The sequence below is a fragment of the Mesocricetus auratus genome, unplaced genomic scaffold (genome assembly GCF_017639785.1).
Source record: "Mesocricetus auratus isolate SY011 unplaced genomic scaffold, BCM_Maur_2.0 Super-Scaffold_100676, whole genome shotgun sequence".
Lineage (NCBI taxonomy): Eukaryota > Metazoa > Chordata > Mammalia > Rodentia > Cricetidae > Mesocricetus > Mesocricetus auratus.
In genome coordinates, this window is record NW_024429266.1 from 38131404 (window position 1) to 38148336 (window position 16933).

The 16933-nt window shown below is 50.3% G+C and overlaps 1 protein-coding gene across 1 annotated transcript in view; it reads right to left on the reverse strand.

The window, feature by feature from the left end:
• Nmnat2 (nicotinamide nucleotide adenylyltransferase 2) overlaps positions 1–16933 on the reverse strand; it is a 164576-nt gene that overhangs the window by 24174 nt on the left and 123469 nt on the right. The window contains exons 2-8 of the mRNA XM_005071290.4: positions 15623–15711; positions 14760–14827; positions 12586–12664; positions 9400–9526; positions 7243–7323; positions 5843–5887; positions 1799–1875 (exon numbers count right to left, since the gene is read on the reverse strand). Of these exons, the coding sequence (XP_005071347.1) occupies positions 1799–1875; positions 5843–5887; positions 7243–7323; positions 9400–9526; positions 12586–12664; positions 14760–14827; positions 15623–15711 (566 nt within the window). The remainder of the gene's footprint in view (positions 1–1798; positions 1876–5842; positions 5888–7242; positions 7324–9399; positions 9527–12585; positions 12665–14759; positions 14828–15622; positions 15712–16933) is intronic.

Genomic DNA, 16933 nt, shown 5'->3' on the forward strand with positions numbered 1-16933 from the left:
CAACCTATAATGAGATCTGGCGCCCTCTTCTGCCAGGCAGAACACTACACATAATAAATAAATCTTTAAAAAACAAAACAAAATAGAAAACCTTGTCTCAAAAACATACACAAAACAACATGGTGTTTCATAGTAACTATGCAATAAGTGCTGTTCTCAGCACTTCAATAATGTCATTTGAGTCTTCAAAAACCTTGTGAAGCAGACACTATTAAGCCCATTTTAAAGACGGGAGAACTGAAACCAGACTATTTTGCCACTGGATGTGTTAGAGTAGAGCTGGATTCTAAATTCTGACTCTGAATGTTTCTTTTCTCTTTATTCCTCTTTTGGGATATAAAAACGGACAACAAAAGGCTTTCCTATGTATGGCATGTCTCCTAACACTTATGAGCAGGGGTTGTATCCCCCATTTCTTCAACATCTTAGACCACTGTCACTAGCATACATACCACAGACTGAAAAACCAACTGCAGTTCAGGGTGACACGGAGGGAGTGCCCAAGTCAGTCCTCTTGCTTTTTGTTTCTTGCTTGCTTTGAGTTTGGAGGCCGGCACACTCCCAATAGCCTCTCTGTAGACAATACCTGACTATGGGTCACCATGACAATTGCCCAAGTTGTTTTTCAGGAATTGGAGGCAGCCGAAACTGGTTGAAACTACTGACCTAAGCAAGTGTCCAGTGGGTGACCTTTAGACGTCAGACGCTAAAGCTCCACCCTTAGAGCCTGCTGCTGCCATTTATTTTCTGAACATAGCCCAAGTAAGGACTATGCCACTCTCCTCAATTACCTTTCTCCATGCCCCAGACCCTGCTTACCTATCTCATAGATGCCCCTTACCTTTTTGAGACCTGGGGCACCTGCCTCTTCATGTCTGGCTGGCTGTCAATAAACTTTTTTTTTCTTTTTGAGAATGTTTGCAATCATTTCAGCAACTGGTTGGCATGCAAAGCAAGCCTCATTTGGTAACCCAGAAGAGTTGGATGATTGACATGGTTGCCCAGCAAGTTCATTAAAAAAAGCATGAAGTCTGGCAGTGCTGCCAGCAATGCACTGAGGCAGGAGGATTGCCAGGGCTGCATAGCAAGACCCTATCTCAAAAACAAACAGAAAAGCAGCTTGCATAGGACCATGAGTTGAAGGTAGTTTTAGCTCAGGCTGTCCAGTGAGTGAAATTAATAAAAGAGCAAGAGAGAATAGCATGTGTGGAAAGCAGTGTACTGACCACCCGAATCAGAGCTGATGACTAGAGACGGGAACCTCCAAGTGGCTTGACTTTACCTGGCTCTGTCCCCTGTGCCAAATGAGGCACCTACAGAACCTACTCGCCATTTGCCCTTAGCCATTTGCATCCCCCCCCGACTCCTATTCTCTAGCTAAGGGGAGCCTAGGGTGGAGGTTTAGTTCCTCTTCAAAGGCGGCAAAGGAAAACAAGCCACATCTATAATCTCCAAAGGGCAAAGTTTTTACTGTTCTTAAACCCTCCCTGCATGTCTCCACACCCCCAGCATGCACACCCCAGGCAGCACTTGGAACAAGACATTCTGTAAGTCAAGAGTACTTTTTTCCCAGGGCTTCCCAGGGGCGAGGAGGAGGAGGAGGAGGAGGGTGAATAAACATGCCGTAGGAGATAAAGCCTGGGATAGGTGAGAATTTTCCTCCATAGTCATGTGAATGAATTGCCCTCTTGGGAACTTTGGGGAGGCAAGAGATTCCAGTCTGTGCTGGGGGAGAGAAGACTGAAGCCCAGGTCAAGGACGCCTCTCCCATCCTCCCCTCCCCCCATAAGCTACTCACATCGGCCTCATTCCAGAGTCCTGGGATGCAGAAGGACTCCAGCAGATCGCTACCGCACAGCAGCAGGATGCGCAGCTCTGAGGAGAGAGAGCAGAGTTTGCAAGCGGCGTCTGAGGGGGGCTAGGAGCCTGCTCAGCTTTCTCCTCTCAGGAGCACAGAAGTCTGCACCATTGCAACCGTGTGGCCCAGGTCTCCCTGACAACCCCACACCAGGGTGTCTATAGTTCAACACACCCCTATTCCCTCCCCCATCTCCAGTGGGATTTTCATATTCAGGGGAAGCAGTGCAGGCAGGGTGGCCAAGACTCAGACACAGCCCTTGAGGGTCAAAGCAGGATGGCTGGGCTTTCTAACAGAAACACCCGGCTATATACTTGGCTTAAGGGCTCAGAGCGCTCCCCACCCTCCCTCAGACTCTGTAGCCTAGGCTGGCCTCAAACTTGATATACTGCTGAGGCTTGAACTCTGGACCCTTCCCAGAGCCGGGTGACAGGAACTTTCTTCTGCCTTCTCTCCATTTGGTATGTCTCCCGTGACAAGTGCCAGCATAGAAGGGATGGGATTGGCGGAGACCACTGACTGCCAATGAAGTATCTGAGCTGATCAGCTGCTCCCTCTCTTTGTGTCCATCGCCCTCGGCAAAGGACTTGAGAAGTGAGGCTGGGACCGTCTCCCCTTTACCCGTGGATGCTTCCTGCCTGGAAGTTGCTTCTCTTCCCTCATTAGATCCAATTTGAGTTTTCCCAGTGAGGCCCATTGTCATTTAAAACCTCCAGCAAACGGCTGCTTATTACAAAAGAGTGAGGGGAAGGATCTAGAGATGCTTGGCATTCCACAGAGTGTCCGCCAGCCAGGGTGCGGACCTCAAGCTGCCCAAGTTTCTGCTTCTTCCAGTATGTCTGAGACAACGAAACCACCTGTGCAGAGCTGGCCACTAGACCTCCAGACACAGCTGCTACCATGGCCCCTGATGCTGAGAGCCCAGTGGTTTTTCTTTTTGCCTGACTTACACCCCAGGGCTGGGCAAGGACTTTCAGATGTTGACCTTGCCCCTGTTCAACACCCTCCATATGGGAATGAGGCAGGTGGAGAAATCAGTCAGCAGCCCATTGTCCAGATGTCTGGACAATGTCTGCACTGGACCAGGGTCTGCGTGCCCCCACCCCCACCCCGGGAGCCCAGTGAAGGTTGAGAGCTTGTATTACTCAATGATCTCTTCAGGTACAGAACCTGAATCTGTCCTTATGTCCCTGGGACTTGGCAGTGACTGGCACATGGTGGACACTCAGACATGGTGAGTAGTTAAGCCAGCAGATGATGTGGTTACAGAGCCACACAGGCTGCCTGAAACCCCCTGAGCAGTTTAGGAGAATTTTTACAATATCTGGTTTTTATGCCTGGGGAGCAGAGAACTGTATCACGGGCATCTGGTAGACGGGATGCCGGTAAATCGTTACACATACACAGGGCACCCCCCAACCCCGCCCCCAGAATTATCTATCTCTAAAAATTGGCAGCACCAAGGCTGAAAACCCTGAACTTGGTTTTCCATTCTCACCCTAGGACTCACTCTCTTGTCTAGACTTTTAAAACAAACCAAAGCACACAAAGGAAGAGGGAAACCTCTGACTTCTTCCCCCAGCATAGAGCAGGTGTCATTAGTAAAGGACAGGTGACCCTGGCAGAGTCTGTGGTCCCACATGAAGCCACTGGAGGGCAGCACCAGTTTCCACATCTCCAGTCTACAAGTCGGCGGACTTCCCAGGGGAAGCAATCAACTGTTGGAAACAGAAGAATTGGATCACTGAGGCCAAACAAGCCAGGAGAAGGTGGCTTTTCCTTGTGATGTGTGCAAGGGCCTTTGCTAAAGGAGCCTGTGAGTACCAGGACCTCAGAACATACGGGTCAGATTGCAGGCTAGTCCTTTGCCCTCCGCTGGGCTCTGCCTCCCTCCCTGGTCATCTTGATCCAGGGCCAACAGTACTCTCCCTCTACACTCCCTGCTCAGGAATCCCAGCTATGTGTAGCCCAGTGGCCCACCCCAGCTCCCACGGTAACCAAGGCAGCTGCCACCTGTACCACTGCAAACCCAGAGTTATCTGTCAGCAGGGACTGCACCACTCCCCCTTTCCAACAGTCAAGAACTCCTCATTCCCTGTCTTCTTCATTCCCTGGCCCATTATCCCTTCCATCAGCTACCGGGATCTTTTTCCCTTCTAGAGAGCAAAAGGAATCAGAGGTGGGTAGGCAGATTTAAGAGGCAGAGCGATGTCACCCAGTAGGGACAGCAAAGCCTAACATAAGCCCTGCATGTTAGGTAGGCAAACAAGTTCCCAGAAGTCCAATAGAAAGTCTGAAACATGGAAAAGTCACACACACATTGGAACACAATGGAAAATCCTAGGGCTGTTCTGAGCTCTGCTGGGTAGAGACTGCCAGTGAGGTGTCAGTCGCTGGAGAGGGAGAGCTGCAGGGAGGTGGGGTACAGGGCTTTGAGCCCAGTCCTGGCAGCTTTGCCCTGTCACTACATTTCAGCAGCCATAACAGGCCAACATGTGCTTGCAGGTCACTAGGAGGTCAGATGCCCTTGTGGCAAGGAACCAATCAGAAATTAGCTGGCAGGGCTGTGCTTTATGGATAGTGCACAACAGTGACCTGCAGAGCATAGCAACCTCCCTGGGAGGGCCTATGGGCCATAACAACCAGCTGACCAATCAACATAGGGCGGGTCACCCAAACTTGGAAGCGCACCAATCCTGAGACTGTTTAATACCCCTAGACTCCCCTCACACTGCCTTTTAAGATCTCTACCTCACAGGTTCTTGGGGTCTTTCTCCAGCCATCTGCCATGGTGAAGGGATGAAGGGTCAGAGCTAATGGGTTTAGCTCATTAAATAACTTCAATAAAAGACTCTTTGCTTTTGCATCGAAATGGGCCTCTTGGTGATTTTAGGGTTCAGAATTTGGGCACAACAGCCCTATCTGTGTCTTTGGGTGCTCTGGGCTTACAGAACCTGCTTACTTTGCAGGGAGCGTCCAGAAAGCCAGGTGCCCACTCTCCTGCAGCCTTCAGAGCTGATGTGTAAAGACATTGAAGTCTAGAAGGATGAGTAGAAATGAAACACTGGGGTACTCCCTTGTTGCCTCGGTTTCACGCAGTTTGTTTAACTGCATGCTACTAGCATTTCATTTTGACTAATGGCTCTGCTTAGTAACTAGTTGTCAGAATTCTACAGATGGTTCTAGCAAAGTGATATGAATTAGCTCAGGCATTAAGGTGCTGGGACAAGTCATCATCTCCATGCTGCTCAGAAACACAGCAGAAGTCCAGACCCCCAGTGCACACCCAGAGGAGTGTCAGGAGGGCATCTAACACCCTTGCAGCTAGAGGTTAAATCCATGTGGATTGGAGACCAAGTTGTCTCTCCTTCTAGAGATCAGCTGACTCTCCTCGCCACCTGTACCAGTTCCATTCCGGCCTGCCTCTGTCATCCTTTTCCAGCTGCAGGCATTTGGGGTCCCCCCACCATCCATCTTTCACTCTGGAACCTTGGAAAGGCTTCAGTTTGCTGACTTGCTTCAATTACTGATACAGCGTCAGCTCCTCCCCATCAGACAGCTGTTTATAAGCCAGCCTCTACCTGCTCTGGGAGGGGGCCCTCACACAGACAGTGGGATACCTGAGCTCCAGACAGCCCTTGCTTCCTTCTCTACTTGAAAGCGCTGGAAACTGGACACTGCCATGTTTGTGTGCAGTATCTGTGGGTTAAAAACAATGGTCTCTCTCATTAGCAATGACGCTCAGCTTTCATTCTTTTAGATGAGGGAGGGGAGGCTGTGAAAGGGAGGTTGCCTGCTGAGACACTCCTGCTGGGGAATGAGTCGAGTTAGGGGATGTTAAGTGGGATCTGGTAAGATTATCTGCAGAAGAAGCATTCTGACAGCAGACAGAGGTTTCAAGCCTCCACCCTCCCTGACATTGCTGCTCCCATGTGATTAGAGGCAAGAGGCTCCAAATGTTCCCACTTTCATAGCTCAACTCACCAATCTCTTCATACCGCATCACTGTGCCCAGGTTGGCGTTCTCATCTGGGGAGAGAGTGGGGAGCATTAGGGGGCTGACAGCCTCAGTGAGAGTGGCTGGTTGGGATGGAGAAAGATGTGTCAGATGGCAGGGGGCACCCTCTCCCCTCCCGGGACAGAGCTTCATATTTCGGGAATTTTCATAATTAAACATCTCACTGGGGAACCCAATGGCAGACACGCATGTTGAGTGCTTTCTATCTCTGCACCTTAGGCTGCCCGCAAGAACTGTGCCCTTAGAACCCGGGACACAGGATTTGGGGTCACGGGAGATGACCTCCTCTTCTCTTGTTGCTTCCTGGTTTAGAGTCAGCAAACTTGGGACGCTGAGCCGTTTCCCTGATGGGATGTAGCAAAAGCAGGCAGGAAAACCAAAGAGCAAGCCTCTGGCAAGTGTTCCTGGTGTACACGGTCTGTATGGAGGTATACAAGTTACACACATGTGCACACACTCAAATCTATAGGTGAGCAGCCTTGTCCCTGCCTCTGCCTCCTCAACCATTGCTCGGTTCCCTCTCAATGTGCCCCAAACTGGAAACCTCCATTATGACAGAAGGCAGCCCCAAAGAACAAAAGGAACAAGTTCTTTTGGCTCTTTGGGGGGGTTCTTTTATAAAGTAAATCTGGGAATGGGGGAAGAGCTCCAGGGCCTGTGATGTTCTCACCTGTGCTGAGTCTCTGAGGGACACCCACAAGACAGAAGGAGCCCAGAGAGAGAGAATGCTTGCCTACTGGATGGACAGACACTGCCTGAACCAGGACCCAGGATGCAGGCCCCACAGGGAGCATCCATTGTGTAGACACATTTTATGGAGTGCAGGGTGAGGAGTGAGCACAGCCTGGAGGAGGGAGATGACCATGAACGGCCTCCCAGGATCACCACATCCTCCTGCTCCCAGCACCTCTTGACACTTGACCTGGACACCCCTGCTTGCCTCTGGTTTCTTCCAACTATGCTCTACAAATGAACACCCCACTAGGGTGTCCTAGTTCATTCAAGTCATTACAACAAACACCACAGGTGGGGTGGCTTTCAAACAACAGGATTTTATTCCTGAGTGTTCTGGAGTTGAAAGCCCAAGGTGAAGGAGCCGGCATGGGTAGCATCATCTCCTGTGTCTTCCGGTGGGAGAAGGGGTGGGTTAATAGAGCAGGGACTTTTCTTTATAAAACATTTTTTTTCATTTACATTCTACTTATTTACTCGGTTGTGTACAATTCACCCTCGAGATTTAATTGTCTCTCAAAGATCCTGATTCCTAATACTATCCCCTGGGAGATTAACAATTCAATATATGAATTTCGGGGGTGGGTTATTTGCTGGGACAGGGAAGGGAAGCCCCCCCGCCCCGCCCCCTTACCTACAAAGGTGAAGCGCTCCACGGGAGGGCGGACACAGCAGATCCGGGTGAGGCTTTCTCCCACCTTTCCCAGGATCTTGGCTGTGGGAGAGAAGACAGACAGAGACAGAGGGAAAGAACCACTCACAACTGACACTGTGTCAGCACATGCCACCCCCCCTACTGCAAACAACAGGGGGTCCTGGGGAGGGTGGGGCTGGAAAGCAGAAGGCAGGAGGAAGGAGGGTAGAGAGAATGGACAGGACAATGACAGCCAGTTCTTTCTTCTCAGAGTCCAAGGCTCAAGCACTGTGAGCCATAGTCTATTTTCTTGTCAAATTTATTGTTGAAAAGTGGAAAATAGAGGAGGGAGTTATATAAAGAGAAAAAGAAACAGCACCCACAATCCCACATCTAGATAGACTCACAGCTTAGCATCTTGGTGTATTGTTTATTTTTTTTCCATTCATACTGCTGTTCTTAATTTCCCCTGTGTAGCCCTGACTGGCCTGGAACTTGCTCTGTAGACCAGGCTGGCCTCAAACTCACAGAGATCCACCTGTCTCTGCCTCACAAGTGCTGGGATGAAAGGTGTGCACCACCGCCACCTGTTGCTTTTCCAATTCTTAATGTTACTGTTTGAATTTTAAATGTCCCCCAAAGGCCGTGTGGTGAAGCCTGGTCCCCAGCTGGTGATGCTGGAGAAATGGTGGAAGTTTTAGGAGGTGGGCTCTAACGGAAGAAAGTTAGTTCACTGGGTGTGTCCTGGTTTCTCCCTCCCTCTCCATTCATTCTGAACGCCACAAAGGGAGCCACCTCCTCTGCCACTCACTCGCACGATGCTCTATGCTTCCGTGGCATCAAAACAACACTGCCGAGCGCCCCTGGACTGAACCCTCTGGAATGTGAGCCAAATACATCTTTGTTCCTTTAAGACTGATTTTTCTCGGGCAGTCTGTCACAGCAATGGAATGCTGGGTGGTTAACACACTTCTCAGTGTCCCAAGCCTGTCCTTAGCCACTCAGTCCCACTGGACAGTAGCACCCAAATCCAAGGGACCTCAGCCTGTGGCAGACTCCACACTGGAGTCATCTCTGCTGGGCTAAGGAGGGCATGTCTGCCCATGCAGGTGGTCTTCACAGTAATCAGGCACCCTAAGTGGCTGGGAGGTGGCCTCTTCCATGATCTATCTCTCCAGGCCCTAGTCCCCAGACTTGCTTAGTATAGCCCAGTATAACTGCATGTAAACTGTGGAGTCCTAGCTCTTCTTTATAAATTACTATGTTTATAAAAGAACAGTAATATAGTAGTGTGTGTCTTCTCGGCTTAAAAAGTAGTGGGCATCTGTCTCTTAGAATTTGTATTTGGTCATTTTTAATTTGAAACAACATTTCTTGTAGCCCAAGCTGGCCTTAAACTCCTGATCCTTCTGTTTCTACCTCCCAAGTTCTGGCATACAGGCGTCTGCCACCACGCCCAGCGTCGTCTCTTAGAACTGACCTGGGAGAATCCTTTGGTGAATGTCCCTTGAACCTGTCAGCTCTTCTACCTTTGAGCTGTTCAGCTTAGGCTAATCATAAACTGTCTCTGGATGGCCATTTTTTTACTTGTCAAAGGAAAGAAAGCATCTACACCACAGAGTTACTGCATTTAAAGAGAACACACGTGAAGACTGAGAACAACGCTCCATAAGGCACACCGTGCTAGTGCAGAGAAAGGGCGGCTTTGCTCTTGTGGTTGAGGAGGTGGCTAAGAGTATGGGCCTTATGTATGTCGTGTGACTCATGGCCCTGCTACTTCCTCACCATGACCCTGGTGAGACCTCAACCTCTCTGGAAGAGGCAAAGAAAAATGCTCCCTCGCATATAGTAAATTCCTATTTAAGGCAATTACATTTATATTGAAATACATAAGAAGGCACACTGTCCTCTCTCCTTTCTTCTCTCCTCCCTCCCTTCTGCCTCTTCCTTCCCTATCTCCTTCCTTCTTCCCCCCATATCCCCCACCTCTTCCTCCCCCCACACCCCCACCTCCTCCTCCCCCTCACACCCTCCACCTCCTCCTCCCTTCCCTGTCCTGTGCTTCACCCTCCTCTCCCTCTTTCTAGACTGACTCAAATGCTGGGTGGGCCCCCTAGGTGATTCTAAAGATGGAGAACTTTACCCAGTGCCCCTTACCTGCGGTGGGCTTGGTGGGCACATTGCTGTTCTGGTAAATGGGCTGGGTGTTCTCGTGTTGTGGCTGTCCAATCACAGGTGTCATGGAAGGTGTGTTGACATTGGAGAGGATGCAGCCAGTCACCCTCTGGGGAAAGGGAGAAGCATTGAGTCAGTGTCCCTAGATAAGTGATGCTGAGACTCATGGCCCAGGTGTCCCCATGGACATTCTGCCCAGCAGAGCAAGGCAGTCTCAAGCCAAGGGATGGTCTACACTGGCAGGAAACAGGGTAACTCAGCAACAAAAGCTTGGGAAGTGACATTGCACAGCCTTGAGTCCAAGTTCAGGCTCTCCTCCTTCTAGCTATGCGACCTTGAACAGTTCCTGAACCTTAATTCAGGTCTGGTAACACAATTTGTGTCCCTCCCCCGCTCCCCTGCCCACCACGGGGTTTATCTGTGTAGTTCTGGCTGTCCCGGAACTTGCTCTGTAGACCAGGCTGGCCTCAGACTCAGAGTTCCACTTGCTTCTGCCTCCTGAGTGCTGGGATTACAGGCCACTACCATCCACAAATGTAAATTCTCTATCCACCTGTCTCTACTTCCTGAGTGCTGGGATTAAAGGCCACTACCACCCACAAATGTAAATTCTCTATCCACCTGTCTCTACTTCCTGAGTGCTGGGATTACAGGCTTCAGCCATTTTTTTTCCATTTAGGTGGAAGTCAGCCTGTCTCCTCTCTTGGGAGTTAGCTCAGTCCCTCAGGAGTGCTGGCCCAGCTTTAGCCCTTTTGACTGTGGCAGAATTACTTGAGCAAGCACATGCAAAGTGCCTGATGCTGGTGGGGCTTTGTAACCTTCTGTATGCCACGACCTTCTCTGGTCCCTGCCGGCTTCTTGGGGCTCAAATGAGATCATGTCGTGAGGGAGCTCTGTAAGCATGGGAAAGGTCAGACCGACCAAAGGCATCATCACTGCCTCAGCCAATACAGTTCAGACATGTCAGTAACATGGCCAGCTAGAGACCAGTGCCAGGCAGAGCAGGATGTATTATGTCACAGGAAGTGTGGGGTGCATTCCAAGTCCCCTGGGGCCTGCTCATCCCACTTCAGAGCCGAGTGGTGACTTGAGATCCATTATCCATTAACCTGTGTTATCAGACCCACCTCTCCCTCCAGTGACCTGGAAAATATGGGGCTGAGAATGGAGTCTTCTCAGCAGTGGAAGCAACTCCCCTCTATCCAGGGTCAGAGAGCCACAGAGAACTACGGAACTAAGTGCATATCCAAGGTCCCTTCCCGACAGGCAGCATCTCTGGGGTAAAGATGCTCGTTGCATTTTCAGGATTGGGGTCCTGCTGTTATGAGAGGACCCTCAAACCCCAGGGGTGGCCAGGAAGACCCTCTGGGCACTGCTCTATAGGCCAGCCTGCAGGCAGAAGGCCTGGAGTCTTTCTGAGCCTCAGAAGAACCCGCATTTGTCTGGTGGGTTAGTCCATCACTTCCGTCTGCTCCTAACACAGAAGGTCACAGCAACATCCAGCTACATCTGTGAGGCAGCTTCGAGCCTGCTTTGTGGGCCCCGCTGTCCAGCTGTGGCTGACAGAATAGAAGGATGATCTGTTCCCTTTCACTATTATTTTATCCCCAGAAAGGACAGGGACACATTGTCACTGCTCTGTGGCTGAGGAGTTTCCCTTGCTGCGTCTACATAGTCCCACTTGACTCGCTCTGTCCAGGAAGAAAATGATTGGCCACACACCCTGCCCTTGCCTGTGTCCTGATCAGGACCCCGTAGCTCTCTTGTCCTGAGCAGCTTTTACATACCCAACCTCGAGGGGCCCTCCCTGGCAAGTTTACCCTCCAAGCCAGGCACACCAGCCTCATCCCAGGACTGGGAAAGGTGGGTTACCAGGAAGCAGCTCTGCTCTGGCTTCAAGGCTGGGGACAATCTGTACCTATGCTGTCAGCCAGCCTCTGCGAGGCTCTACTATAGCTAGAGCTTCAAAGTACACTTCTCTGGCTCAGGCTCAAGGTTTGGGCATGAGTATAAGAGGAAGTGCCCAGGAAGTCTGGGAATTTGGGAAACCAAACAATGGCTATTGATGATAGCTGGTGCTATAGGGGATACAATATATTTATTTACCAGAGAGAGAGAGAGTCACACAAGCTAGGAGTTAGAAGCGTGGCTGGCTTCCAAAAATGGGGAGGTCCTTTTTCCTTTCGCTTCCTTTTATCTCTACCTGTGCTAATTTACTTGTCCCCGCCCTCATGGGCAGATAGCTTTGTGGGGTTCACTCCTACAAATGGCCAGATTCTATGGCCATTATAGCCAGGCCAGAATTCAGGGATGCTCAAAGGGTTCCCGATTCTCCCTTTATCATGGAACTTAAGACCTCTGTGTGACTAAAAAAAAAAAAAAGCACTCCCTTGTACAAGTCATGTGGCAAGTGTGAGCCACTGATAATTTTGTTTGTTATCACAGCACATCTTCACCCATCCCGACTGACACAGAGTCTCTTTGTAAAAGGGTGTATCGTTCATTCTGTGTATGTGTATGTTGGGGGGGGGGGTAGGTCCCTAGGGGGGCAGTGTCCACAGAGGCCAGAGCATCAGATCACCTGAGCTCGGGTCCTATGAGCCTTGCTTAGTTGATTCTGTGGGTTCGCATGGCAAGGACACTTTTTTTTTTTAAACCCAGGCTTATGACACTGAATTTCTGATCCTCCTACCTCTTCCTCCCAATGGAGGCATGTACATCCCCACATCCAGTTTTCTTGTGGTAATGAGGATCAAACTCAGGGTTACACACACGCTAAGCAAACACTCTGGTAACTGAACTACATCCTCAGCGCAAAGGGCATCTCTGTTCCTTGCCCAGGCCTCTCCTTTTCTCATTGAAGTCTCACAACTCTATTCTTCATTCCACCTTGACTTTGCTTCTCCAGCCGATGATAGCTGCCCAGGTTGAGTCCTGCCCCAACAGCATGCGCTCGCCCTCAAATGGGAGGACAAGCCAGAGAGCAGAAGGCTGGGGAGCAAGGTGGGTGCTGTGCCAGGGTCCTAATTCACCATCTTCCCCAGTACCATACACGGGCTGGTCCACCTCACAACTGGTAGATGCCAGGGCAGCAGGCCAGCAGCCTCCTCCCCCACCCCTCTCCCGCATCCGGCTCATCCACCCACCCTCGGCCCTGACCCAACTCACCTTCATGAGGTCTCGATGGTGTTCCAACACGCTGCAGGTCGTCTGCCAGGTGTCTTGGTAGCACTCCCATGGGTCCACTCTGCCATCACAAGAGAGGCGGCCCTTAGTCTCCATTTCATGCACTCTCCTCATTGTTTCCTTCCAAGGCTCAGGGAGCTTAGCAGGCCTGGCCATGTCCTGTTTGCTTAGATCTCAAATTAGGTTAAACCAGGCTGTGAAATACGTTCCTGAGCCTCAGTTTCCCTCTCTGTAGAATGAGAAGACTCCAGCAAGGCAGGGAAGGAAGATACTGGTGTGAGTCTCCCTGAGTTTAACCCCAGCTCAACACTTTTTCCAGTGGAGGATCTGGGAGATTTTATCTGCATAGTTCCTTGCAGGATGTCTCCTGCTTGTTTTCATATGGAGAAGGGAAATCTTCAGGCTCTTACAGGATTGGGATAAGGATTAAATGAGCCAGCGACTCATCAAGCAGGGACAGAGCAAGCCTGGAGAAGCAGCCCCATCAGCCTCTGGTGCAGTGCCTTGAGGCTGCAAGTAAGGCTTGATAGCTAGACTAGAAGGTACAAACCCACACACAGGCCAGCCAACTCCTGAACAGGAGGCTGGGAAGTGAGCAGGGATCCCGCCCCAGACTAATGCCTCACTTGGCCTCAATTGCCAACTTAATGAGCTGCTAAACTGAGATGTTTCTGAAGTGTTCACCTAGCAGTCAAGCATCCCTGTCCATCCCCTGCCAGGCACCTCACGTTTCCAGAGTCGAGATCTTACTAACTGAAAATGAAGGCTTCTGCCTACCCTCACCTAGCTCTTCCTGTGCCCACAAGTTTGGGGGGGTCCCAGGGCTATCTAATCAGCTTCCCTCCTAGGAGCTCACCCTCAAGCTCTAGACACCTCAGTTCTATCTTCCAAGCAGGGCAGGTGGTAGGTACTGAATAAGTGTGCATTGGATCAATGAAGGAATAATTCCAGAGTTTTCTAAAAATATCCAAGCAGGAACAGCCTCTGCACAGTGTGTTCTCCCCTGGATTCATTCCCCACAGGCAATTAGACAGTCATTTATGGCACCAGGAGATGAGATTTCTGACCCTGGCTTGATGATACACGGAATGTCCTCCACTCTCTACGCAACTGTATCTTTTTCTTTAAAAAAAAAAAAAAAAGAGGGTGCTGTGGAGGTCAGAGAGGGTATCAGAGTCCCTGGAGCTGGAGTTACAGGCAGTAGTAAGCTGCCCAAGGTAGGTGTAGGAACTGAACTCATGTCCTCTAGAAGAACAGCAAGTGCTCATAACTGAGCCGTCTTTTCAGTCCTCAACCCAAAAGATAGTCCCTTAAGGGTGAAACTTCTCACACAAAGCACTGGGCAGGCCCACATGGACCCCTGCTCAATTATTACTGCGGCTACCGGTCACTGACTTCAATTCTGCCAGCCCAACCCTCCTGAGTTAGCTGCATCCCTCACTCTGAGGTCAATGCCCCTCCGCTCATGGAAACTTCTAGGTGCTGCTTATTTTTCCACCGCAGGAAATTAAAGAGCGAGCGATGTGCCATTATTTTTTTAAACACCATCTTCTCATGCAAATTATAACGGTAGGAACTTGGGACATAATTAGCATAATTAGTGGAAGCTTGCTTTAATTACACTGCTGGCTCAGAGCATGGGAAGCTCTGCCATCATAGCGGTGCAGCGAGTCTGAATGGGGGGGGGCAGTGACCAGGAAGCCGGCTTCACGTCTGAGACGCCCTAGAGAGCACTGCTCAGCAGCTCCACACCTTTGTCCTGGAGTCACCTGAGGGACCCTGAGACCAGAAGTGGGCAGTAACCAAGGCCACAGACTTTTTCTGAAAGGAAGGGAGTTGCGGGTGAGAGTTATGGAAGTACGTGGGAATGTGAATGAGAGGCATTCAGGGTTTGGGGACCAGACTCCTCCCCCAGCAATGTTTTTGGAAACTCTTTAGAATCACCCCATAGATACAAAACTCCCTAAGCTAATTCTTTAATTTTGATTGTTTGGTTCAAAAATAAACAAAGTTATCAATTGGGCCACCGCTGGAGATCTACCTAATTACGGCTGCTGTGGGGCTAATATCTCCCGTACTCCCTCAGCCTGTGGGTTCCAAATTACTGACTCTTCCCCTTTTCCATGCAACCTCTGGCAGCATCCTCACAGCCCTACCTGATCCAGTCGGAATTCTGGACAGCCAGCTGACACATGATGAGACGATGCCGACTTGACACAAGGCCCTGGGAAACAACCAAGTCATGAGCAGGAGGTGGCCTCCGTCTGCCACTGCACCCGAGTATAAGCCACCCCATTGCAAAGTGCAGCCATGTTTGCTAATAAGAGGAGACGAGAGATGTGACCCCCTTGACCTGTCCCTTTGCCACACACAGACATAGAGTGATGGGTGTGTGTGTGTGTGTGTGTGTGTGTGTGTGTGTGTGTGTGTGTGTGTGGTGTATCCCACTGCATCAGAGTCTGGACCAGCCAATGCCCACCCTGCATAGGTCTCATATTTGACCTGGTCTAAACTCAGTTAGCCTAGTTTAGTGATTAGAGTATCCCTGGGACAAACAAATGACTGGGCGAGCTCCCATAATTTTGGAGACCTGGGGCAAATTATAAGAGGCACTGGGATGTTTTTTCTAAAATAAAAATCTCGGAAACAATTTGCCCAATGCAGGTCAACTCATAGCGCACTGAATGAAGTTCAGCCCACAACCCGCTGACGGTCTGGAGCCCAGCACTCACACAGAGCAGGCACACTTAACCACTGCTGGTCTGAAGCCCAGCACAGTCACACAGAGCAGGCACATTCACTCCTCTCTGTGAGCAGCTGGCTGCAGTGAGCACTGGCCCTCCAGCTCTGGCCAGGCACCCAGTTCTGACAGTGGTCCAGGGATGCGAGCCACATGCCTACTGTTAGGCATTTAGCATTTCCAGGAATCTCCCCAGAGACCACAGTGGGGCAGTTTTACCCAGGGGAGTGGTCATGAGGAGGAAGGGTGAAGGGAGAGAAGGCATAGGAAGCGACCCACCTGTTTTCCATAGGAGTCGTGGACAGGAGAGACAATCCCACCAATCACAATGAATCTTCCAGTCTTATGCAGATAATCCCTGGCTCTTTCTAATTAAGAGAAGAAAGCCGCGTATTACAAGAGAAGAAGGGTGTGGATGAGAGGTGATAATTGAAATCAGTCTGTTAGGCCCTGAGCCCGCCGAGGTTTGGTGCTTGCTATTTAAATAGAAGGTGTCAACTTTCAAAGCAAATGGTGGTGACTCAAAGGTTAGGGAGGCCAGGACCTTAGCCCCAGAAACGAAAGGATTTACAATTTAATCTTAATTCAGGGCCTAATCCAGGGGAAGGGGGTTTGTGTTGGGGGGCGGGCAGGGTAGCTGGAGCAGTTTAAAACAAGTACTTCATTAAGGGGCATTAAGAGCGTGCTGATTGGAATTTGTTCCTTTTGTCATTTGCAGAAATTCCGGTGAACAGGAAAAGCAAGCCTCCTTAGAAGATGAAAACTGTGCCGGTTGTCTCATCCAACTACCAAGAAGGAAGAAACAGGAAAACGAATGTAAAGGGCCTTGGACATAATCACAGAGAATTAACCACCAGCCTAGCTAGCCAACACAGTTACAGTTGCTTGAGAAAAAAAAAAGCCTGACCAAACAAAAGCCTCCTTAAGAGTGCCGTGTTCCTTATCCAAATTGGCCAGGCAAGAAGCCCAGACTCACTTCCATGAGAAAAACTAGTGAACCCTAAAAACACAGAAGCCTAGTTTGTTCCCACCACGGCAGCAGCCTGCCTCGGCTGTGGAGGCAGCAGCCTCATCCCCTGACACCAGGTACCTTCAGGTCAGCTGTGCAATGCTCGTACCCTTTAAAAGTGCCTGCGCACTGGCAGTGGGTCCAAGATCTAATCTAACGCACACACTTAGTGGAGCCCATTCTATGGAGAGGCACCTTGCTCAGCCTACACACAGGGGTGGGGGTGGAGAGGGGTCTTGGTCCTGCCTCAATGAGATGACGGGACAGACTTAGTAGACTTCCTAGGGGAGGCCTTAACCTCTCCCAGGAGCAGATGGGAGGAGGGGAGAAACAGGGGGAGTGGGAGGAGAGGAGGGAGGGGGAACTTGGATTGGACTATAAAAAATAAAGTAGTAAAAAAAGAAAAAAAGAAGTGCCTGTGTGACACGCACACCCTTTAAAAGTGCTGCCACAGTCCTCTCTGTTCTTGCCTCTTCCCTGTTCCCTCTGTCTGTCTGTCTGTCTGTCTGTCTGTCTGTCTGTCTGTCTGTCTGTCTGTCTGTCTTCTGGCCTGCCTGCCTCTCCAGGGAAGGCCTTTCGTT